This window comes from Siniperca chuatsi, linkage group LG7 (genome assembly GCF_020085105.1).
Source record: "Siniperca chuatsi isolate FFG_IHB_CAS linkage group LG7, ASM2008510v1, whole genome shotgun sequence".
Taxonomy (NCBI): domain Eukaryota; kingdom Metazoa; phylum Chordata; class Actinopteri; order Centrarchiformes; family Sinipercidae; genus Siniperca; species Siniperca chuatsi.
Genome location: NC_058048.1, coordinates 20,943,100 through 20,965,955, shown reverse-complemented (window position 1 = coordinate 20,965,955; position 22,856 = coordinate 20,943,100). Strand labels below are relative to the sequence as shown.

The 22,856-nt window shown below is 38.6% G+C and overlaps 2 protein-coding genes across 8 annotated transcripts in view; both read left to right on the top strand.

Moving 5' to 3' along the window:
- The window catches only part of zgc:77784 (uncharacterized protein LOC402947 homolog), a 58,394-nt gene extending 42,606 nt beyond the window's left edge, over nucleotides 1-15,788 (top strand). For 3 of the 6 annotated variants that reach the window (XM_044202940.1, XM_044202943.1, XM_044202945.1), the window contains 15 exons: nucleotides 930-1,096; nucleotides 1,409-1,530; nucleotides 1,752-1,968; nucleotides 3,115-3,233; nucleotides 5,217-5,394; nucleotides 7,438-7,656; nucleotides 9,015-9,057; nucleotides 9,151-9,287; nucleotides 9,382-9,669; nucleotides 11,036-11,174; nucleotides 12,289-12,620; nucleotides 12,839-12,955; nucleotides 13,318-13,497; nucleotides 13,835-13,956; nucleotides 15,177-15,788. In XM_044202940.1, the coding sequence (XP_044058875.1) occupies nucleotides 930-1,096; nucleotides 1,409-1,530; nucleotides 1,752-1,968; nucleotides 3,115-3,233; nucleotides 5,217-5,394; nucleotides 7,438-7,656; nucleotides 9,015-9,057; nucleotides 9,151-9,287; nucleotides 9,382-9,669; nucleotides 11,036-11,174; nucleotides 12,289-12,620; nucleotides 12,839-12,955; nucleotides 13,318-13,497; nucleotides 13,835-13,956; nucleotides 15,177-15,188 (2,392 nt within the window). In that variant the 3' untranslated portion in view covers nucleotides 15,189-15,788. The remainder of the gene's footprint in view (nucleotides 1-929; nucleotides 1,097-1,408; nucleotides 1,531-1,751; nucleotides 1,969-3,114; nucleotides 3,234-5,216; nucleotides 5,395-7,437; nucleotides 7,657-9,014; nucleotides 9,058-9,150; nucleotides 9,288-9,381; nucleotides 9,670-11,035; nucleotides 11,175-12,288; nucleotides 12,621-12,838; nucleotides 12,956-13,317; nucleotides 13,498-13,834; nucleotides 13,957-15,176) is intronic. The other 3 variants (XM_044202942.1, XM_044202946.1, XM_044202944.1) reach the window with 2 other exon arrangements.
- A 4,274-nt stretch (nucleotides 15,789-20,062) lies between these two features.
- Nucleotides 20,063-22,273, top strand: lim2.3 (lens intrinsic membrane protein 2.3). Of its 2 annotated transcripts, none has more exons than XM_044202819.1 (5): nucleotides 20,063-20,214; nucleotides 20,813-21,005; nucleotides 21,600-21,749; nucleotides 21,840-21,974; nucleotides 22,071-22,273. In XM_044202819.1, the coding sequence occupies exons 2-5, from the start codon at nucleotides 20,831-20,833 to the stop codon at nucleotides 22,130-22,132; spliced, it is 522 nt and encodes a 173-aa protein (XP_044058754.1). In that variant the 5' UTR covers nucleotides 20,063-20,214; nucleotides 20,813-20,830; the 3' UTR covers nucleotides 22,133-22,273. The 2 variants fall into 2 exon arrangements, with proteins under 2 accessions (XP_044058754.1, XP_044058755.1); XM_044202820.1 differs by having other exon boundaries at nucleotides 20,080-20,214; nucleotides 20,817-21,005.
- The last annotated feature ends 583 nt before the right edge of the window (nucleotides 22,274-22,856 follow it).

Below are 22,856 nucleotides of genomic sequence, written 5' to 3'. Positions count from 1 at the left end.
TTTCCGTTTTTATGCTAAGCTAAGCTAACTGGCTGCTGGTTGTAGTTTCATATTTAACAGACAGATATGAGAGTGGTATCAATCTTCTCATCTAACTCTCAGCAAGAAAGTGAACAAGTGTATTTCCCAAAATGTCAAACGAATGCTTTAAGATCCCAACCAATGCTGAAACGGTAAGTCGGTTAATCGAATAGTCAGTTGACAGTAAATTAATCACCAGCAAGTGTTTAAGTCATTTCCATCTTCTCAGATATCTTTGTGTTTTGTCTCTTGGTTAACTGCCACCTTGTGCTTTGGGAAGTGTGATGGGCATTTTTCACCATTTTCTGACCAAACAGTTATTCAATTAATTGACAGATAAACTAATAGTGAAAATAATCTTAAATTGTAGCCCCAATCCCAACAACAATAACTGAATATAAGTAACTAACTATAGTTGCAGTATAGTATATAGTAGTGTGTATATATATATATATATATATATATATATAATTTAGATCTCTCTTTCTGACATTGCCTGTTCCACTTTCATCCGTCAGTGCTATCAGCAATGGGCCAAGAGCTGTTATCAAACCCATTTCCTTGTTATCTCAAGATAACATGATAAGGAAGCCGTGCTCTCAAGATAACAGGAGTTAATGATAAATGTTCACACAGGGGGCAGCACATTTGCCTATTGAAACTGTACTTTTGTTCTTATAAAGCCAGCAAGCGCGTGACCTTCAAGTGCGACCCCATCATCAGACTTTCCCCAAAATCCTTAAATAATTCAAATCAATCAAAAACAAATGGAATTTACTTGTTGTATCTCACGATATTGATATAGTTAAACCATGATCACAAGAAATTTGATTAATATTTTGAGATAACATTTTGATATATGAGATAAATGTTTTCTTAGGACAAAATATCACTTTTCCCCCCCTCAGCCAATCAGTGGGCAGCACTTGGCAAACGGTGGCGGACCACGTGAAGCAGGAGAGGCACACGGTTGTCGGACTCTTCCCCAACACCGTTTATCTCTTTATTGTCCGAGCAGTCAACTCATATGGCCTCAGTGACCCCAGCCCGATCTCTGAGCCTGTCAGGACGCAGGGTGAGTTATATAAGCAAAACTCCTCTTTTTCTAATTATGCTTTTGCATAATATGAGTCCTAATGTACAATCTTGATTTCAGTTTAAATTTTTAAAGCAAGAAATTAGAGATATTGAATGTAAGGCTGGCACCAAGATAATGTGCTACATGGTTTAGAAAAAATTACTTTGCATGTGCTGTCTCAAAACTAATTGCTTTCTCAGTGTGATGCTCTTCTGCCCTGAGCAATGTTGAATTTCATCAAAAAGCTTTTCCTTTTTTTGCTATTCAGCTATTTTTTTGGCCTGGACTGAATGGATTTCGTTGTTTCAGATGGGAGTCCTACAGAACAGGGTGTGGACCACAGACAGGTGCAGAGAGAGTTAGGAGAAGTGTCTGTCTACCTGCAGAAGCCTGTGGTTCTGTCTCCTACAAGCGCCAAAATTTCTTGGACTGTGAGTTGAATACTTGGCTGATGAAAAAGTCTACTTTTCAAAGTCGGCTTGTGATGTGCAGAGGACACGCTAATCTCTGAACATTAACTTCAAAAACTCCTCCAAACATTACGTGACACAAACAGATTAAATTGAAGCACATAGCTGGTTCTGCTTTTGATGACTGATGTAAATGTGAAACTCTTCTTCTGTATTTTGTTTTTATCCCCAACTTTTTTCAGGTCGCCCTTCAGTCTCGGTACATTCAGGGTTATCGTATATTTTACCGGACTATCGGCAGCTCCTGGTTGGTCCAGGATGTGGAGGCCACGTCTGACCATAGCACCATCTTAGTAGATCTGCACAGCAGTACAGAGTATGAGGTCAAGATACGCCCTTACTTCAATGAGTTACAGGGACATGACAGCCTCATGGTTCTGCTGCGTACGCCTGAGGAGGGTAAGAAATACTTATCAGTAACTTAGTTAATAGCATAGAACTGTAATTATCAAGTAAAGCTGAGCAAGTATTAGCGTAACAGTTGATATTATTGCACTTTTTAAAGGAATAGTTAAATTTTTTCAGGAATATGCTAACTGAATTTCTGGCGGAGAATTAGATGAGAAAATTATGATGAAACAGTCTGGCCAATAACCCCCTCGTGAAACAGCAAATAGTTTATTTACACTTCGGTTTATATGTGGATTAAACAACTGAGATATAAGGTGTTAATTAGTGAGTGTTAGAGGTGCTGGTAGTTGTATTTTGTTACCTTTGGACAGAATCAAACTAGCTGTTTCACCCTATTTCCAGAGTGTACAGTATGCTAAGCTAAGCTAAGCTAACTGGCCCCTGGCTTTAGCTTCATATTTAACACAGATATGAGAGTGGTCTCGATCTTCTCATCTAACTCTCTGCCAGAAAGTGAATACGAGTAGTTCTCCAAATGTCAAAATATTCCTCTAAATGATGTCAGCACTAACACTAGAGCTCTTTAGTTTGGATATTTTGGAATATTTCAATAACATTTTGTTATATACACTGGCAAACCAAGTTTATGTAGAAAACAATTTAAAGGACTTTTCATAATGCAAAGAAATGCTTTTAAACAGCCTTCAAAAATGCAATGAGGATAAAAATGTAATAATTTCAAGCAGAGTTAAAAAAAATAAAAATAGACCAAAAATAATATACGATAAAGGTAATAAGTCCATAATTTCCTAATAATTTCTTATTCATTTCCCAAATGTTTCCTTGAAATAACTGAAATTTGGGAAGTAATACAGAGACAGTGTTCAATTGGTACACTTCAAAATTAATTAATTTGCTAGCTAGAGTCTTTTAATCAGTGCACACAGCAGGTCAGCTGAGCATGCTTTTCCACTAATAAATAAATAATGAATGAATATTTACCTGGATTTTAAACTGATTTTTTTTTTTTTTTAAAGGATATTCCTATTTTCCCGAATTATAGTATCAAATTACATAGTTTTTTCAAGGAAACTTTTCGGAGATTATTAGTAAATCATCCGGAAATTACGGACCCGTTAAATCAGTTAATAATAATGATACAAATATAATTTTTCTTCTTATCTCTGTCTCCAGTTTTAAGTGCACCTCCACAGGCTGTATCAGTGGTTCAGCTCACCAACACCTCCAGTATTAGTGTGTCCTGGGAGCCTCCGCCTCATAATACTCAGAGTGGCATCATTCGGGAGTACAAGGTGGGGCTACAGCTATCAGCATACGACAACACCTGACTGTCTGACTTATTCTCTGATGTTTATTTCTGCTTTTAAGACCATCTATCAGTGACGCAGACTGTAAAAATAAAGTGGAACAAATAGTTCTTTTAATCCCTGACGTTTGTATTTTTATGCAGTCATTACTCAGTGTTGTCCAAATTTGTTGTTTAGATACTTATGAAAAACACAGATTTTAATTAACAATTAGTAATTACTCATTGCCTCTTATCTGCTGCCAGTACATGCGCTGCTGCCGTGCAACGAGACACAATTTTGTCATCAGATTCTCGGCTGAGTGCTGACTGTCCCTGTCATCTGTTTGCTCTGTGAAAAAACATTGAGTTCTGATTATCTGTCTCTGAGCATGAGCACAACGCTGATTATTAATCATCAGGCTGCTATTCCACTAAAGAAAAGGAACACACAGTTCTATTGTTTTGGTTTATTCTTCCCATCTGCGTTTGCATGTAGAAAGTTATGAGAAAACCGCACAAGTCTGATCATGAAATAGCAGATCCTTTCGTATGTGGAGGCTCATCAGCCGAAGGCAAGGATCACACTTAATCCCGTTAGACATTCAATTTGCTGAAAACTGTTTTGTATAAGCCTCCCATGGCTTAAATGTTAAAAATGAAATGTTGAATCTGTAGTACGGTATTACAGGATATATTTTCATTACAACTCTCAAAGTGTTTTTATCACAAAAACTTCATCAAAAGTTGAATCATTGTACATTATGCAGATTATACCAGAGGCGGAAGGTAACTAGTTCTGTACTAATGTACTGAGGCAAAACCAAACATTGGACATTTTACTCCACTTTCTACAACAATAGTTATTAGTTGCAGATAAAGATTTTAGATACAAAACAGTATGCTCATTTTATAAAATATGATAGCTTGTAGATTAAATTACCCATTCTGCATCAGTGCTTTTATTTTGAAACGAAGTACTTTCTGCTGTTAATTTTGTATGTTTAAAGCGTGACTATGTAGCTTTTGACGGAACAAATAAATTCCTCATCTTACAAATGAAAATTAGAATTCATAAGCAGTAAATCGCACCATCGTTCAGTTTAATACATATTATATATTTAATACACTTAGGAGTTTTGCTGCCATAGCCGTACCTGGTCTAGTATGACCAGTGGGTTATGGTGGCAAACGTTAGCAAACTTTTGACAGATACTGCAGTATAACAAACATTACATGTGCAGCTTTTACAATACAATACAGTTTTAGCATTTACCATTATCCTGTAATGGTCACTTGGCCACAGTAGCCAAAATACCTTTAAAGATAAGATATAATTTGTTGTTTATCAACTCTGTTGATCGACGTGATTCATTGATAAATAATTAAAGCACTAAATTTATCTGATTATTTATAGGTTTAAAATATTTAGTTACTTGAAAATTTGACTCTGGGAACTTCTTATGAACATTTGTCACTGTTTTTGACATATTTTACATAATTAACTGTAAAAAAAACAATCAATCTTGAGTTATGGGCTCGCTTTGAATTTGTAAAAAAAAAAATTAAAAGCAGGACTTTTACTTACAATAGAGTATTTTAACACTGTAGTGTTGATACTTTTACTTAAAAAATCTGAATATTTCTTCCACTGCAGGATTATAGAACATATATCCAACATCCGTGAACTTTTTCATGGGAGAGCAACACATAAACTGAATGCCTAAGCGCACGTATATTTGCACCATCAGAATTTTAAATCTGGCTTTTAACTGTCATTGCACTGACATCCTTTTCTCTTTCATCTTCCTTTTCTCTGTATCTCTGCTGTATCTTTGCCGTCATTCTCCACCAGATAAAGCTTCTGAGTCTGTCTTATTATAATGACAGGCCACATCTTGTCACAGGGTGTGAAGGATAAATGAATGCCTACATGTGTTTACATGTTTTAAGATTTAATCGTTAAACTGCCATGTCTGGTGTCGCTCAGGTCTGGTGTTTGGGCAGCAACATGGAGCAGGAGAGCCAGATAAACCGAACAGTGGATGGAGCGGTTCTGTCCATCCTGCTGACAGGCCTGCTGCCTGATGTCCGCTACACCATCTTGGTGGCTGCTGTCACCAGCTTGGGCGTGGGCGCACAAAGCCCACCTGTCAGCCTGCTTCTCAGTGAGTCACTCAAACTGTTACAGCTACCACAAATATAGAAATATGGCAAGATGCACTCTCAGCGGGCTCCGTTTACCACAGGTGAAAGCTGTGTGTGGAATGTTGATCATCAACACTGATGTTGTGAGTGTAAAAATGTAAAAAGTGTTAGTTAGGAATTCACAGTGAAGCAGAGAAGTTTATTATAACTGCATTGTATAGGTTAGCATTCATTTAGTTACAATGAATACCACATTTGGTTTTATTTGGTGACATTTCAAAGTAAAGAGGTGTGTTGCATTTTGTTTTGAGATTTTTTACCTCTCCACTTTACCTTCTGCTGCAATTTTTTGGAGGAATAGTTTGACATTTTGGGAAATGTTTCACTTTCTTGCTGAGAGTTACATGAGAAGATTGATAACACTCCTATGTCTGTAAATTAAATATGAAGCCACAGCCAGCAGCTGGTTAGCTTAGCTTAGCATAAAGCCTGGAAACAGCTGGAAACTGCTAGCCTGGCTCTGTCAAAAGTTAACAAAGTCAGAATCAGAATCCGAAATACTTTATTGATCCCTGAGGGGAAACTCTTTTGTTACAGCTGCTCACTATCACGTCGATGCACACTTGAATAGAAGGAATAAGAAGTACTAAGCAAATCAAAATATATTACACTATAATACAGGTAAGATAAATTAAGTACAAAGTGGATATAAGTAAAAAAAATCAAAATAAGTGTAAGTACCAAGTGGATTTAGAGGTTGATAAGTTGATAAGTATGTACGGTATAATAATACAATGTAATAATATAAGTGATAAGTAGTAGTGCATTAATGAGTACTGTCAAGTTAAGTGTAGCTTAATGATTTTGAGATGGTGGATAATCCACAGCAGTAATAGAAGTATGAAAAAATAAACAGGGAATTTTAAACTGAAACAGAGTGTATTGCACAGCAGTATTAAACAGAGACTATTGCACAATTATTTCAAGTATTGCAGAGATGTAATGATCAATGTCCAGTTTAGTGACCTAGGGTCATACAGACTAACACTTAGAGGGAGGAGTTAAAGAGTTTCATGGCCACAGGCAGGAATGACTTCCTGTGGCGCTCTGTGGTGCTTTTTGGGGGGATGAGTCTTCTGCTGAAGGTGCTCCTTTGCTTGACCAGCACGTCATGGAGTGGGTGGGAGACGCTGTCCAAGATGGCATGTAGTTTTGCCAGCATCCTCCTCTCAGACACCACCGCCAGAGAGTCCAGCTCCACCCCCACAATGTCACTGTCCTTATGGATCAGTTTGTTGAGCCTGTTAGTGTCCGCTACCCTCAACCTGCTGCCCCAGCATGCAACAGCATACAGGATAGCGCTGTCTACCACAGACTCATAATACATCCTCAGCATTGTCCGGCAGATGTTGAAGGACCTCAGCCTCCTCAGGAAATAGAGGCGGCTCTGTCCCTTCCTGTAAAGAGCTTGAGTGTTCTTAGCCCAGTCCAGTTTATTGTCCATGTGTACTCCCAGGTACTTGTAATCCTGTACAATGTCCACACTGACCCCCTGGATGGAAACCGGGTTCACTGGTGCCTTGGCCCTTCGCAAATCTACAACCAGCTCCTTAGACTTTGTTGCACTGAAAAAGCCGCCTACCAGCACGTCTAAAGCTCAGTAATTAACACGTTATATCTTGTTTATTTACCCATACAAAAATCAAATTGTAAAAACGATATCCCCCTGTAAAACCACCAAGTGTCATTTTTACACTTCAGTTTTTGTACGGATCAACATATAACGTGGTAATGTGGGAGCTTTAGAGCTTTTGTTACCTTTGGACCGAGCCAGGCCAGCTGTTTGACCTCATGTTTCCAGTCTTTATGCTAAACTAAGCTAACCGTTTGCTGGCTCCAGCTTCACATTGAACTAACAGACATGAGAGTGGTATTGATCTTCACTAAAATTGTTTTTACATAATCTAAATGATACATGATGGCATAATAAAACTGTCCCTTTTTCACAATTTAGATGCTAACAGGTCTCTACTGTGTCTTAAAATGTACTGCTTTTCTTTCAGCTCTCCCTCTGGACAAGACTTCACCACCTTTGAAGAAAGGTGGTAACCTCAGCATATCAGAGCAGATCACAAACGTTGTCCGCCAGCCGGCCTTCATCGCAGGACTGGGTGTGGCTGCGTGGTTGGTGCTGATGGGCTTCAGTGGTTGGCTGTACTGTCGACACCGCAGGAGGAAGCAGCTGGGACACTATACCACATCCTTCGCATACACACCAGCAGGTAAGTGGGAAAAGCTTTGACTTGTCTATCTTAACCAGGTTTTACCATCATGACAGGTGTTGGGTCTTCAACGCATTAACTGGAATGTGACATTTTTGGAGATTTTCGATGTCAGGGAGTTTGCGCCTCAAAGAATGAACTGTAAAAAGAGGGTTACAATGACATGACCCCCCAGGATGATTTTCAGACACCTTCAGATGAACTCTGTCACATATATCTCTTGTTCATGAAAAGGAGAAGGAGTTGGTGGAGCGGTTCGATCCCGGCTTCCCCCAGCCCCGGCTTCCCCCAGCCCACATGTCGAAGTGTCCTTGGGCAAGACACTGAACCCCAAATTGCTCCTGAGGGCAGTGCCTTCGGTGTGTGAGTGTGTGTGAATGATTAATTAGTTTCTTTGTACTGATGAGCAGTTCTGCCATCAGTGTATGAATGTGTGTGAATGGGGTGAATGCGATATATAGTGTGTGAAGCGCTTTGAGTGGTCGGAAGACTAGAAAGGCGCTATACAAGTACAGTCCATTGACCATCTATGGGATGAATATAATGTTGTATTTCGAAGAAAAAAAAGCTTTGAAAGGTTGAAACTCAATGTTTGAAAGCTTGAAATATAATTAAAAGATTTCAAGCTGAAATTTTTCTGTTTCAAAATATGACATTATATTTATTCCATATACTGTACCTCCAGTAGTGACGAATGTTTTCAATTTTAGTTTGTATTTCACAAAGTGGTGCATGCTCTTTTACTGCACATTCAGTTAATTAAAATGTATTTATCCCCACTGGGCAGTTTTCAAGGCAGTAATAAAGTAAAACACTAAAGACACACTGAGGCATATGTAAACAGTAACCACGACATGCAGTTTATTTTAGAATATGCCCTTTGGCACATAAACACATCAGTTGTTTTCTGACTTTGAGAGATATTTGTTCATATTCATAAATACTCAATGGACAGTCCAAAGATAAGAAAACATATGCTGTTTGTGAAATATTTATGGGAAAATTGACTATTACTGCCATACTAATGACTAAAGATTGTATTGTAAGATCCTATTAATTTAGATGCCATAGACTGTAGATACAGCAGTAGAAGCAAGACATAGGTTAATCGATTCATCAAATGACATCTGCATTTTTATATATTGCAGGCATACTGTGTAGATCTGTTGTGTGCTTCTTTGTTTATGTAGGTCAACAGTGTATCTTCATAAAATATCAATTAAAATCTGCACTCTTAAACCCTGTATTTGACAAACTGTTCACATTATGCTCAAAACGTATTTACCTTCCAGTGAATCTTTTGAAAACAGTTACAAATCTTGTTTAAGATAAAATTTAAGAGCGTTTTCTTCTTCCAGTTGGTTTTGCTCACAGTGAAGGATCTGGAATCATCAATGGAGGGTAAACTGAACATTATGATTTGATTCAGATAATATTTGCCACTGTGTATTTTATGTAAAACAAGTATTGATATAATCTTACTTCTCTGTCCAGGCCCGGCATGTTAGGATCAAATATGGGTAACTACCCCTGGCTAGCTGACTCTTGGCCCACTCCGAACCTCGCTCATAGCAGCAAAGACTCTGTCAACTGCTGCTCTGGCAAACTGGACTCAGACAGATATTATAACAGTAAGAGCTCTCTCACTTTGAATGTCTGGTGAAATAGCTCATTTTAGAATACTGAACAGATAATTGTCATTGTTAATGAACCTTTGCTGTTCAGCAGTTGGTATCATGAACTACCCGAATCACTCAGAGAAACACAGCACGGCGTCCAACGACAGTCCCATCTACAGCACCATCAACACAGCTGCCGAGGACGACTTGCTGGCGTACTACGACACCTACTCCAGTACGTCCTACAACCAGGGTCCAGACCCGTACAGCAGCAACCCAGTACTGTCAAATAGTGGCCTTGTGGGTCTGGAGCAGGACCTGGACCAGTGGACTTTCCAGTCTGGTCAGTCTGGGTCTGAATACGCCAAGCTCCAGTATATCAAGAAAAGCAACGGTGAGAGTTTTTCTGCCTCTATAATTTAAATTTTAGAAAACAGGGAAGAAATGTGATTACATCTCACCTGTTTTGATACAGTGTTGCATTTCTTATATAATTGCAACTTCACAAAGGAAAATAATAATACTTTTTTATCCATATTTTAAGTTTATATTCAGTTCAAGCCAAGTTAGTTTCATCAGGGAGTTACCGTGTAATGTAGCATGAAGCTTAAGTATTGTTGCCATGGTTACCTGCAGACTGAAACTGCATTTGATGCATGTTGATAAGCAGTTTTTATACCTGCAAACATTATTATGGCCATGGTGTAAATTAAAATATTACTTCTCAAAGAGCTTGATTCTCACAAATCTATACAGCATATATGATTCCACCAAATACAAATACAATATACACATCACACCAGACATCAGATCTGAAAAATGCTAAATGAATTTTTGCATAGTAAAGAACAGGAAATGCAAGAAGATTGCAGAAACATCTAAATAACGACAATTTGCTTAAGGCCAACGGAAATGGATTTGTTCAATTAACAGACGTTGCACAGCTTGGTCCTGCTTCCTCCTCTTTAAAAGCAGCATTAGCTTCCCACTGCCACTCATTGTACAATGCCTCCGCTCTAGAAAGACCAAAAAATAAATAAATAAAGTACATACAGAATGGCAACAGGAAAAAAAATCACTGTATGGTGTAGTATATATGTGGACGTATATTAGACAAATTTATTAATTAAAACAAGGTAATGAAATGCCATAATTAATAATAATAATAATAATAATAATAGTTACAAAAGAATTATTGATGCTTCTTAAATTATATAATCTTCTACATGCTATTGAGAATATTTGCATGGCATTAGTTAATGAAAACACACTGATTCAAAAAGAAATATTACCTTTTGGGGATTTTTCTTATTTAATTGATCCTTTTTTAAATCCTATTTATGTATGTCTTTTTATATTGCGTTAAGTTTCTTTTCAATATTATGTACAGAACTTTGAATTGCCTTTTTGTTAAAAGGTGTTATAATACACTTGCCTTGCCTTTAAGATTTTAATGGAAACAAACAATAACTAAGGATGTAAAGAAATGCAGAGGCTAAGTGCTCAGTCAGTTTCACAAATTCTAGGGAACCTTGAGGTGCTCTTGGAAATGAAGAAACTAGTCAACAAAAAGAAACGTCCTTCAGGCACTCATAAGCACAGAAAGGAGAAAGAAGGGTTTTAAAAGCCTGTATTTCGTTGAGCAAATGTATCGTTTAAAACAGCCAGCGGTTTAAACCTCAGGGTCAGGGTAGAGATAATAAAAACACAGTGTAGTGTACACCTTGTACACTATATGACATTGTGTTTTGTCTTTATAGACAAACTGGTTAAGCAGAGGTCCACTGGATCCTCGTCCAAGTCAGCTCCTCTGACCTGGGTGGATGTTTTGTCGCTGCCTCTTCCTGCCAACAAAGACAGAGGTCGTACAAAGACAGACAAAGAACAGGAGCAGCACAGGTGAGACTTATCACTAAAATCTGGCCATTTTTTCCTCATGTAAGAACACAACTGCTGTTTGTGCTGTCTAATATTCACTCATTCATTTATTATTAACATCAAGACCTCTGACTTCACCTGCGTAACAGAGAGAGAGTTAAGGCAGATGGGTATCAAACCTGCCTTGTAACTCTTCCAAGGCTGTCAAACAAAACTTTTGGAGTCTGCGGAGTTTTCAAATTAACAGCTGTGTCTGCAGGCAGTGAGTAGATTGTGCTATGGGGTTACAGAAGGGGTGCGTCTCATCTAACTAGTTCTGACAGATTAGATTGCGGACATAATGGGGAGGGCTGTTCTGACTGCGCCGTGTCTTTTGTAATGACATTAGCCACCATCTGACATTCTGGATTAGTACTTTCCGTTTTCAATGACATGTCCATCATTAAATTAGTCCCGACGGCACTGAAGTGACAACAGAAATCACGGAGGTGGTTCTTCTTCCCTCTAACTCTATCTTGATTGATGAATTAAATTGTTTTTTTCAAGAATTCTTTCTCTACTTATATATATTTTTTCATATAGGCTATCTAATATTTTTAGCCATCTTAGCGGTATGTCTGTATGGATGGCAGGGTTGGTTTGGGTCTGTCCAGACATTCATGGTCCCCAGAGGATGACTTGAGTGATCCCCTGACGTTTCCTCCGGCATCACCAGCAGTTTGACATTTGTGGGTTTTTTTGTGAAATGTCTCAACAACTATTGGATGGATTGCCATAAAATTCGGTGCAACATTCACGTCCCCTTAAGACCAATTTGTAATACATTTGTTGATCTCTTTTCATTTAGCGCCATCATCAGGTCAAATAATTTCGTTTATGACCTGATACCTGAAAAACTAACGATATTATCATTCAGCTGCTCTTTTGTGTTTAGTGCTAATTAACAAATGTTAGCATGCTAACACGCTAAACTAAGATGTTGAACGGGGTAAACACTGACATTAGCAGCTAGCATGGCTGTGGACTCTTAGTCTTGCTTTACTTGCATTTATTATATGTAAGTAGGTTTCCCATGTTCAGTGTTTCCCTCTGAGACACACACTCATGCTGCCGTTACTCATTGTCTGTCCTCTAGCTCTGAGGAGGAAGATGATGACTGGTGTCCTCCGCTGCCTGCCAGAACCTACCTGATGGACACTTCCAGGGAGGAACTCTCCAGCCTGCCCTCCAAACCAGATGAGCCGTCCGACACAGCGACACTGATGTCTTCCCCCCAGCAAGACACACACAAGCCCAGCGACAGTCCACGGCTGCAGCACTTTGACCTCTTGGCCCGTCACCAGTCAGGCTCCCAGGTCTCCCAGTCCAACCCAGATCTGTTTACCAACACCAAGGCCCGGGAGGCCGGCGAGGTATACCACAACCGCCAATGGGCAGAAGATTTCAAGGGGGAAAGCCTCGGCAAAGGTCAGTTCAAATTCAGTTTAATGCCTCACAACTTTGGAAATAACTTCCCAAGAGGCAGCGCACAACCACTTAGTGTCATGTATAATTTAGTTTAAGATGTTACCTAACAGAAAGTATTTCTACATGGAAATCATGTTGCATTTATTCAAAGAGCAGCTCAGTGTTCTTTAGTTTCCTCTAAGTTTCCTGAGGATGACATCAGTGTGCTTTCTTGTCAGGACAATCTCTGGCTCCTGCTGCCGAGTCCAGCCCCGCAGCCCAGGCACACAGATCCAGGAGTAAGAAGAAAACTCCCAAGGATGGACAAGTCAGGCGAGAGCTACACAGCCAAGCAGGTATGACACACTGTTTGTAACACATCTAACTTCTATTTTAGTTTGGAAAATAACAGAAAGAGGAATATTACTAGCCATAAGACTCTTTTTAAGCATTTTTAACCACAGTAGCAGCATGGCTCTACTGATGGCAGTATTGGCCTGGTAGTCCACCAATTGAAATATCTTTATACTAAGCTAAGCTAACCGACTGCTGGCTGTAGCTTCATATTTAATGCACAGGCATGACAGGGGTATCAGTCCTCTCATCTAACTCTCGGCAAGAAAGCAAATAAATGTATTTTCTAAAATGTCAAACTTTTCCTTTGAAGCAGTATTTCTGTTTTGTAGTTTATTAATCACCATTGATCAATCATATGCAGAACTTCCCCCTCCACCAGCCCCTCCCCCTACAGATGACTCCCTGCAGCTCTTGGCTGATGTTTTGAGCCGCAGCCAAACAGACAGTGAAAGAAAAGAGGGGAGCGACTCGCCTACTCTTCAGAAGAGGGGAGAACATTTCTCACCCCAAAGGAGAGGACTTACAAAGTGGTCATCACAGGGTAAGTGCAATATGTGATACTCGCCTCTGTAGCATCATTCTGTAGACGATAATAGACGATAACAATAGACGATAAAAGAACAATTTCTGTCCCAACAGTGCATGCCTTTTGCTTCAACAGCTGGAACCCAAATAGATATGTATTAATATTATTGTGATGCTTCATACAAATCCCCTTGAGCTTAGAAAGCACCAACTGCCACCAGTGAATGCACACTTGTTATCCCATAGTAGTTGCTTTTAGTAGCAGGGGGTCTATTTTCAGTCTGCTCCATCACTTAGGGTTTAACCTATATAAATACAGCTGTAACTTTGAGTGATTTATTTGTCATCCGCAGATGAGAATGTAATCTCATATGGACAGTCCAGCTTCCTGCCCAACGTCCAGATGTCAGGCTACGGGTCCCTGGGTGGAGAAGTCTTTTCACGACCCTCCACTGCTGGCCGGAGGAAAGATGAGGTATGTCTAGACTTACAGTAGGAACTGCTGAACAGACATTGTGTCTGCATAGTGTGGGTCACAGTCAGTTCAATAGTAAACTGAGAGCAGTTTGAGCTGCTTGTCAGCTTCCTTGAGACAGTGGATGGCAGAAGTTTCCCGGGGGTTTTGAGTAAAGGCCAAAAGTAGTTATCTAACATAGTGACTCAACACTTTCCAGTTGTCTCTAAGTTGAATACAGTACTAAATAAGCAATTGCAAGATTATTTGGGGTGCTGTTAAAAACTCTCCCCAAGTTTTCTTGTGTGTAAATGTACATATGCACATAAATAAGAGTGGTGTTTTAAAAAACGTGAATACTTTATTAGGTAAAGATGAAATAAATCATTAAAGTGATACTCCCAAAATCTGTCTTTTGAGAATGAAACGCACTTCCTGTAGGCTTTAAAAAAGGTGACTGTAAAACTTTTGTAGTTTGCTCAATGACAGAGGGTGGAAACTGCAATGAGCTTGATTGGAGGCCAGTGACGTAATGTTTTCACAACTGAGAGAAAAGTATCAAAATAGATTTATAATCTCAGCTACAAAAAGCAGAATTACTTGGCTACTGCATTAGAGCCTGACCAATATTTTGGCACTGCCAATATTATCAGACAGTTTTTGCTATTCACCAATGTATATCGGTTTCGACATATTGTATTTGTCAGCCGAGAAAGTAACAAGAAAATTGCAGAACAGAACAATTACATAAGTCAAGTTTCCATCCAAATGTAGCACAAATTTGAACTGAATTTCCAGAAAATGCAAATGAATGCACGTTTCCATCCGCTACTGTTAATGTGAATATTAGGAGTTGGTTCATCAAGATAAATAGTTGGTGGCTCTAATTGTCCAGTCGAGAGCGATTAAACCATTGTAGAAGAAAAGGGTGCAACGAGATCACGTAATTAAATGAGCACCAGTCAAGGTTTTGCCAGTGAAGCAGAAGCTTCAGTGGACATTAAAGTCATCATGCTTCATGTATGTTATGATTTATTCGGTAAGTCTGTTTCTGTTGCACTTTGTTTTTATCAGTACACCAACTTTTCCACCTCAGCCAAGTGTAAAAACTTCTTTGTGATGTCGGCCTAAAAAAATTCAGTAACGTTCAGGCTCTATACTGTTTAACAGCCTCCATGTTTCTGTATGTAACCTGTATTTAAATGATATTCTCTCAGTCCTTTGTGTTTGTTTTCTTCCAGAACCTCATGTAGACACATGGTGATTACATGACCTGACATCCTCCTTTTTCCTCCATGATTTCCTGTCTTTGCGAACCATCAATCTGTTGCCGTGGTATCTTATGAAAAACTGAAGACTAAAGGGAAAGAGTCAAGGCTAGCCATCTGCCTTTTCATAAACTATTTTTATTTTATCTTAATGATTTATTTTATGTGATTTGCTTCATCTTTTCTCCATGTATATAGACATCTTTGCTATTTTTTAAAGATGTGATCAGAGATATTACTGAAAATGGTTCTGGGGTTTAAAAGATACGGCTATTTTTAGGCAATGGAAAGTAACTATTTCATTATTGTACAGCAGATTAATGAATGTATCTGTTTACTCATGACCATGAAACCATGATGATGTGTGTGTTTCAAGAAAGACTGGAAAAGACATGAGACAGAAAATGTGTTAATAAACCATCATGTGGGTGTGTGTGTCCGTGCATGTGTGTAGTTTTTCAGTGTGTTACTGTTTTTAACTCATCTCTGTGTGACTGTGTACTGTGGTATCCCTGTAGATCACCATTGTGTTAGTTCTGTCAAGATTTTTAAACTGACCAATAAAACATTTATTACAAAAAATGCTTCTGTCCATATGTGTGAATATTACGGAAAGATAACTGAAGTATTTTTAGCCACACCAGCGGCATCCCTCTATGGATGGCAATGTTAGTTGGTCTGGAAAATGGTCTGAAATTTGATACACACATTTATGTTGCCCTGAATTGTCATAACTTTGGTGATCTTCGGCGAAACAGTCTGTTATCCTGTGAAATACGTTAAAGGGATCTCAAAGATAACGCATCGTTGTGTTGAACAACCAAAACCCGAAGTATATCCACATATCTCAATCCAAGATCAAAAATAAAACTGCATTCAATTAAAGTGATCCATAGTGAGAGTGTGAAGGGTACACTAACGGCATGAAGGTGATAAATTATGCTAAATTTAGCGAGCAAATGATTTATTCAAGAGCACAAATTACTAAGTTGTGCACTCGAAGTATGCAATGACCAAATACCTGCAAAACATTCCCATCAGCCTCAGCTGTATTTTGTTTTTAGAGCTAATTAGCATGCTAACACAGCTATCATGTTGAACATGGTAAATATATCTGCTAAACATCAGCAAGTTAGCATTTAGCACAAAGCACAGCTATGCCTAGGCACTATGACTTGTTAGTATGTAGCCTAGTTTAAAAAAAATGTTTTTGAATTGTTATTGTTATTTGATTTGTATTGGAAAATACTGACACTTTCAAGGTGTCTTGAAATAAATCCAGTACAAACCATTTTAGCAAAAGTAAACAAAAGATCTTTCTTTGTGACATGAAACTGTGTGTGTTGGATAATTATTTTCCAGGACATCAAGGACAGACAGAGAGAAAGCGCGGGGGGAAAAAAGAAGACGAGTGAGCTCAAATTTTTTCAGCAGACCCAAATGTCCCTGAGGTCTGAATGAACTCGGAGTTTGTTATTTCATGTTCCAAGTAAAATCACTTCTCTCTGATACAAGATGCTGTGAATGATTCGATGCCTTCTTCAGATTGCAGTATTGTGAGAAGGCGCGTTTGTGAATATGGCTTAATGAGAGGAGGTAACCTTCATCTCACTGTGCGACTACTGAAATGTGTCAGCGATGGGATAAAAAGGCTTTCTTCATGTCTGCACCTTCATCCACTGCAGGCACCTCTTGTGAGCAGATCTTTTTGGTTTAAGTACTACAGTATTTTGGCTCCACTGCCTTTGGCAAATACCCAGTGGGAGGAAAATTGTAATCTGATGCAATTTAGAAGGGTTCTACAATTTTATGCTTTTAGGCCTGTAACATGGATTAGGGTCTCTGTGGTTTACACACCCCCTCCCACACAGACGGCTCAGCTCGACCAGCATTGGCCTCTATTACTGAGGCCACTTAAATGTATCCACAAATGGATCAACAGGAAGATTTTTTTCTTCATTTGCTATAAAAACTTGTTTTCTTAAATCAATGTATTTTAAACTGTCATTTACATTACTTTATAGATCCCCTCCAGACACGTTTTAAAACATAAAAATACTGAATAATTCATGTCTGATATGTTTTTCCCACAAATGACTTCATTACCTAGTTAAAAAAAAATCTTCAAATTACATCTACTACTTCTCCTTAATTGAAAACTCAAGAAATTAAGAATATGCAAGATGTCTTCTATTTCACTGAAAAGTCCATTCTCAGTGTTTGTGCAGTCAAGTTTCCACATCAAACTGTAGGTTGCATATTGGACCACGATTGGCTTCCAAACTGGTTGTGATGTACGAGCAAAATCATGTTCGTACGTACACGTCTTAAACTGAGACTTGGGGTGAGCACAGAGAAACTTTCCTCCTTCAGCAGATAAATGTGAAAACAACCTTCAAGTGTCAAATTCGGCACATACGTCATTCTGCACAGTGAAGCTCAAACATCCAAGTGAAGTGACAGTAACCCAAACATACTTTTGAGCAGAGGGTGACTATAAAATCCACATAATACGATGGTTAGCATGGCATCTCAACCAGGGGTCCGTGTACCCCCAGGGGCTACTTTTGCAGTTACAAGTGGATGCGTGGAAAGATGGTGGAGTAGCTCAACTAATTTAAAAAAGATTAAATTGTGATTTGGTGAACTATATGTATCCAAATATTTGTGTTTAGGAGGAGCATAACCACGATAACCAATAAACTACCAGCTACAATAAACATGCCTCCCACCAACCTAGTCATAAAATTTGTTAAGGTAAAGGTAAAACTACTGGATAAAAGATTAGTAGTACGTATACAAGCCTGACCAATACTGAATTAAAGAAACCAAGACTTAACATAGACAATTCCAGGATCACAAAAAAAGTATTAAGTAGTAAGCTGCAGCCCATCAATAAGGAATGACAGTATAATATTATGACAATGATAATAGAGAACCGACTTGGGGTAAGATAAGAAGACACAGAGAACTATCATATGATTGTCTGGCTGAGCAGCTAAAAAACATAATCATCATTTAAGGGAGAATGAGGATTGTGATCCTTAGAACCCAATCATTTGAGAGGAAATCCAACCAATGAGTCAGTCTTTGTTGGAAGACTTGATAAAAGGCGCCATCTAGTGGTCACAACTGAGACATGCAGGGTAACTGTGATGAAAGGTGCTGCATTTTGTGTGAAATTTAATGGAACTTACCAGGACATCCACTGACATTTGGAACATGCAGTATAAGAGCAGAGTCACTAAGAATAAGGACAGAGGCATATTTTCTGTTTCAAGAATTTCATTTAGCTTTAAAACCATAATCAGGAGCAGGTAGTGGTGTCAGGACACAGCTGCTAATAAAAACAGGTATGCCAGGTGATTGCTCAGTTGCATTAATTAGGTTGATGATGTCACACAATAATTGTGTCCCAGTAAACCGTGACAGTGAGCCAGCGTGTACAACACCAGCACCCTGAAACTGAGGCAGCTAAATGGAATTCAGCCATCATTCATTTTATTATATTATTTACACCTGTGCGTTTCCTACTGTGACATGTCAAAACGTCCACTGTGAAAAAGGCCTCTTGAACACATTTCAACACCCAATTGCTCTCAATAAGAACACTGATTAATGTAAAATATCCTAATTAATCTACCATTAGCATATATAAATCCATACTGATCAGTGGTCTAAAAGCTTCCAAGAAAAGTAAGTTGTTTATATGATGTTGAGAGCATTGTGCTGATCTTACAGTTTGGACCTGTGACAGAATCAGCCTAATTGTACATAATATCCTTTAATTGTCACATGCAAGTCTTAGCAGACTGTGTATACATACAGTGATACTCTGTACATAGAGTTCATAGTAACTGTAAACTGGAAAGTATTGATAACTCTGATCATGTCCCTGATTAAAAACTCTTTCAAGAGCAACACCTCTTCATATACAGTATGCTACACCTGTTACACCATCAAGAGAGCAAATTAAATATTAATTTCTCACCCATAACTCTCTCTTTCAACTCTGCCGCAACAAAGATAAATCCCTTTTATTGCAGCTTCTTCACCCAAACTGTACAAACCCACATCTCTATTAGCCACCCACCTGCCAGCGCATCATACTCTGTTCTGCCAAGTTAACCATATGCATCTTGTCCTGTGAAAGTATGCTGTTGGCTGTGTTCAAGTTCACCATTACATGTGTTTTATTTTATAAATGTCTGGGCAATTTTTCATCTGTAATTAAATAAATGACTCCAGGCTGGCTGTGTGCCAATTAAATGACAGGAACTTGAAATGTAAATGTAAGACTAATGACTAGATCTTTAATTTGTCTTTCCACAGTTATTATGAGGGATGAAAAGCACACGTAGTGAGTGCAGTTGCTGTAGTGCCTTCATCATTTATACCACATGCCTGAAAAAGAAATGCTAGATTGATTTTATGTAAATGAGCACATTGCACAATTTGAAATATAATAACTTGTGTGCAAGGTGGTACAGAGACTTTTATATAAAATGAGAAATGACCTGCTATTGACTGAAAATAATGTTCCTTTTCCATCACCATAATAGAAAAAAAGGATTTATCCAAAACACATCATCTGAAACATAATTTAAAATGACAAACTGCTCCGTTTTTAAATTTTTTACCACTTAAAATAATCTCTGTTAAATAAACTTTTCCAGCAATGGCTATGGGTAAGCCTGTTGCAGGCCATGAGTTTACTGTGTGTGGTTGTGCAGCATTTTGAATGAAAAGCCCCATGTCATCAGTATTACCGAGACGTGTGCAGCGCTTTGACAGTTTTGTATTTTCAGCAGATTCCCTAAAACACAAAACTCATCCTCTGTGATTGGTTGTGGCTCAGCACGCTCCATTGTTCCATCAGCCCGTTTGTTCGCTTGATTTCCTATGCACAAACAAAACTTTCCTACCACCCTGGGCAATATTGGGCTCCTCTGTGCGTTGACAACCTGAAATACTGGAATCTCTGACTTTTTCTGAGGGAAGAAAGATAAAGGTAGGTCATTAATATCAAAACATAATGTTTGAAATAGTGTATGTATACCTGTGCAATGTTTAATATTTAGAATTTATCTTTCTTCATTGGGAGTTAACCTCTTGAACTAAATTTTTCCCCAATATAAATATCCCTTTAAGTAGCTTTAAAATTGGGGAAAACACGTTTTATGAACTATTGAAACTGAAAATGCAGTGTTTTTATGAATGCACAATTGAATCAAATTGTAAAAAAATATTCCAATGTGTTTTGCATCATTTTATACACCTTGTTCAGCAGCACATGTAAACCTGGTGGTCTTAATTAGAATTTAAAATTTCTTTGGGTTTGAAAAATACTTGTCAGCACAGCGTGTATTTTTAAAGATGAATCCAACTCTCAGTCTGGCAGTGTTAGAGGTTAATGACCTGTCAGACCTATAATCAAATCTGTCTAGCTCCAGCATAACATTTGTGGCATCCTGCTGAATGTATTTAGAAATTGTTTAATTCATATGCAGTGCTGCCCTATGCTGTAACAGGAAGTACCTGCTAATTGGTGTAGCAGGGGCCAGATTTGGTGAGGCCCTGACCTGCTCTGTTTTCTCTCCATGTGTCAGTCAGTGTTTTTTGGCAGGATGTACAGCTTCATGGGAGGTGGGTTGTTCTGTGCCGGAGTCGGGAACATACTCCTCATTATCTCCACGGCAACTGACTACTGGATGCAGTACCGTCACTCCAGCAATTACGTGCACCAGGGCCTGTGGCGGTACTGTGTGCCCGGGAAGTGCATGACACACACAGACAGCATCGGTAAGACTTGCTGGGTGTCTTCCACTGCATGTGCACAGGCAGGCAGGCAGATCCTCATTTATATTTATTAGTTTGCTGACAATCAGTCCGTGACCTCGGCACTTACCCTGAGCAACACTCCTTTTGGGGCTTTTTTGGGCTGTCAAGTGCAAAGAAGCTGGAAATTATGTTACTGTCATGTAAATGTTATCAAGAAATCTTTATTGTATAGGTGCTGTATTTTTGCCTAGCAGTGTACAGGTTATCTTTGTGACTTTTAAGGAATAGTTTGTACTTTCATTTGCACCAGTTATATAGCACATACTTCAGGTAAAAAAAAAGGTCATTTCAGTCATCTATCCTAAATTTAATTCATTAAATTAGGTGCTAATCCATTGCCAAACACTACAGCAAGCTAGAGCTGAAGAAAAGCATCAACAACTGTGAAAATGAAACATACCTACACTATAATATATATATCTATATATATATAGATATATATATATCTATATATATATACACGAGTTGGGTGTATAAAATATAAAAATGAATTCTTCCTTTAGTACTGGACATACTTTTAAGTCTGGTCTCTGGGGTGTCTCCTCTCACCCACAGCCTACTGGGATGCCACCCGGGCCTTCATGATTCTTTCCCTGCTGGCTTGTTTCATCGGCATTGTGATCGGCGTCATGGCCTTCATCCATTACTCCTCCTTTGATGGGTTTGACAAGACATTTGCAGCCGGCATCCTCTTCTTCATCTCCTGTAAGCCCCTCAGCCATAGATACATGCAAGCCTCTCTGATGTAGTAAAGACCTTTATCAGTTAAACCCAATGATTCTGTCTCTTGTGCAGGCTTCTTTGTGTTGCTGGCCATGGCTGTCTACACAGGAGTGACAGTGAACTACTATGGTAAACGCTATGGCAGCTGGCGATTCTCCTGGTCCTATATAATGGGCTGGGTAGCAGTGGTGCTCACATTCTTCTCAGGTATGCATCCTACCGCATTAACAAATGAAAACACCTACATGTGCCTCATTATGATGTTCATATTCTTTTCTTAATAATTGGATTAATCTCTTCTAGGTATCTTCTACATGTGTGCCTACCGGATGCACGAATGCCCAAGAAACTCTAACTCACGCTAACCCACCAAAGACTTCAACACACACCTACACACATCAAGCATGATATATGGCCAAGAGGAACCAATACCCCTATGAACTTTCCAACCACTTCCTGTAAACCTAAATATTCATGAATAAGCAAAATAAATGAGAATAAACAAATGCATTTGTTTTCTGTGTTGTCTCTCTACATAATAAAAATTAAATAAAATACAGTGTGGAAGTAGAGGTGCACAAGACTATCTGTGACACCTTTATTGGAGCTGATCAGCAGATTAATTTGTCAGTGATACAGTGATAAATATCTTCTCTTAGAGGGAAAAGTGTCTGACATATCATTTTTTAAGTTTATAGTAGCTCAGTATTCAGCATCAGCTATCTGCTACCGACAACAGCACAAACAACCACTTAGTACATACTACTCAGACCTGAAGTCAACATCATTCAAATCCACTTAATGAAGTACTTCATATTTGGTACATTTATGAAAAAAATGTGCATAACATAGCAGATGTGTTTATATATATATATATTTTACATACATACACACACGTTTGTTTCACACTATCCCCATGGACAGTCATTGACATAATGCTTTTCCTTGCCCCTTACCCTAATTGTAACCTGTACCCTAAAACTAAGTCTTAACCCTCAAAAAGCACTCTGTACCTGTGGGGACCTCAAGTCCCCATGGGTTAGTGTGCATTCAGGTTTAAGTCCCCACTGGGATATAAAAACATGAAAT

Coding starts and splice junctions, on each gene's coding strand:
- lim2.3 (XM_044202819.1), top strand. CDS start 20,831: ATGTACAGCTTCATGGGAGGTGGGTTGTTCTGTGCCGGAGTCGGGAAC. Junction 21,006..21,599: donor GACACACACAGACAGCATCG/GTAAGACTTGCT, acceptor TCTCACCCACAG/CCTACTGGGATGCCACCCGG. Junction 21,750..21,839: donor CATCCTCTTCTTCATCTCCT/GTAAGCCCCTCA, acceptor TCTCTTGTGCAG/GCTTCTTTGTGTTGCTGGCC.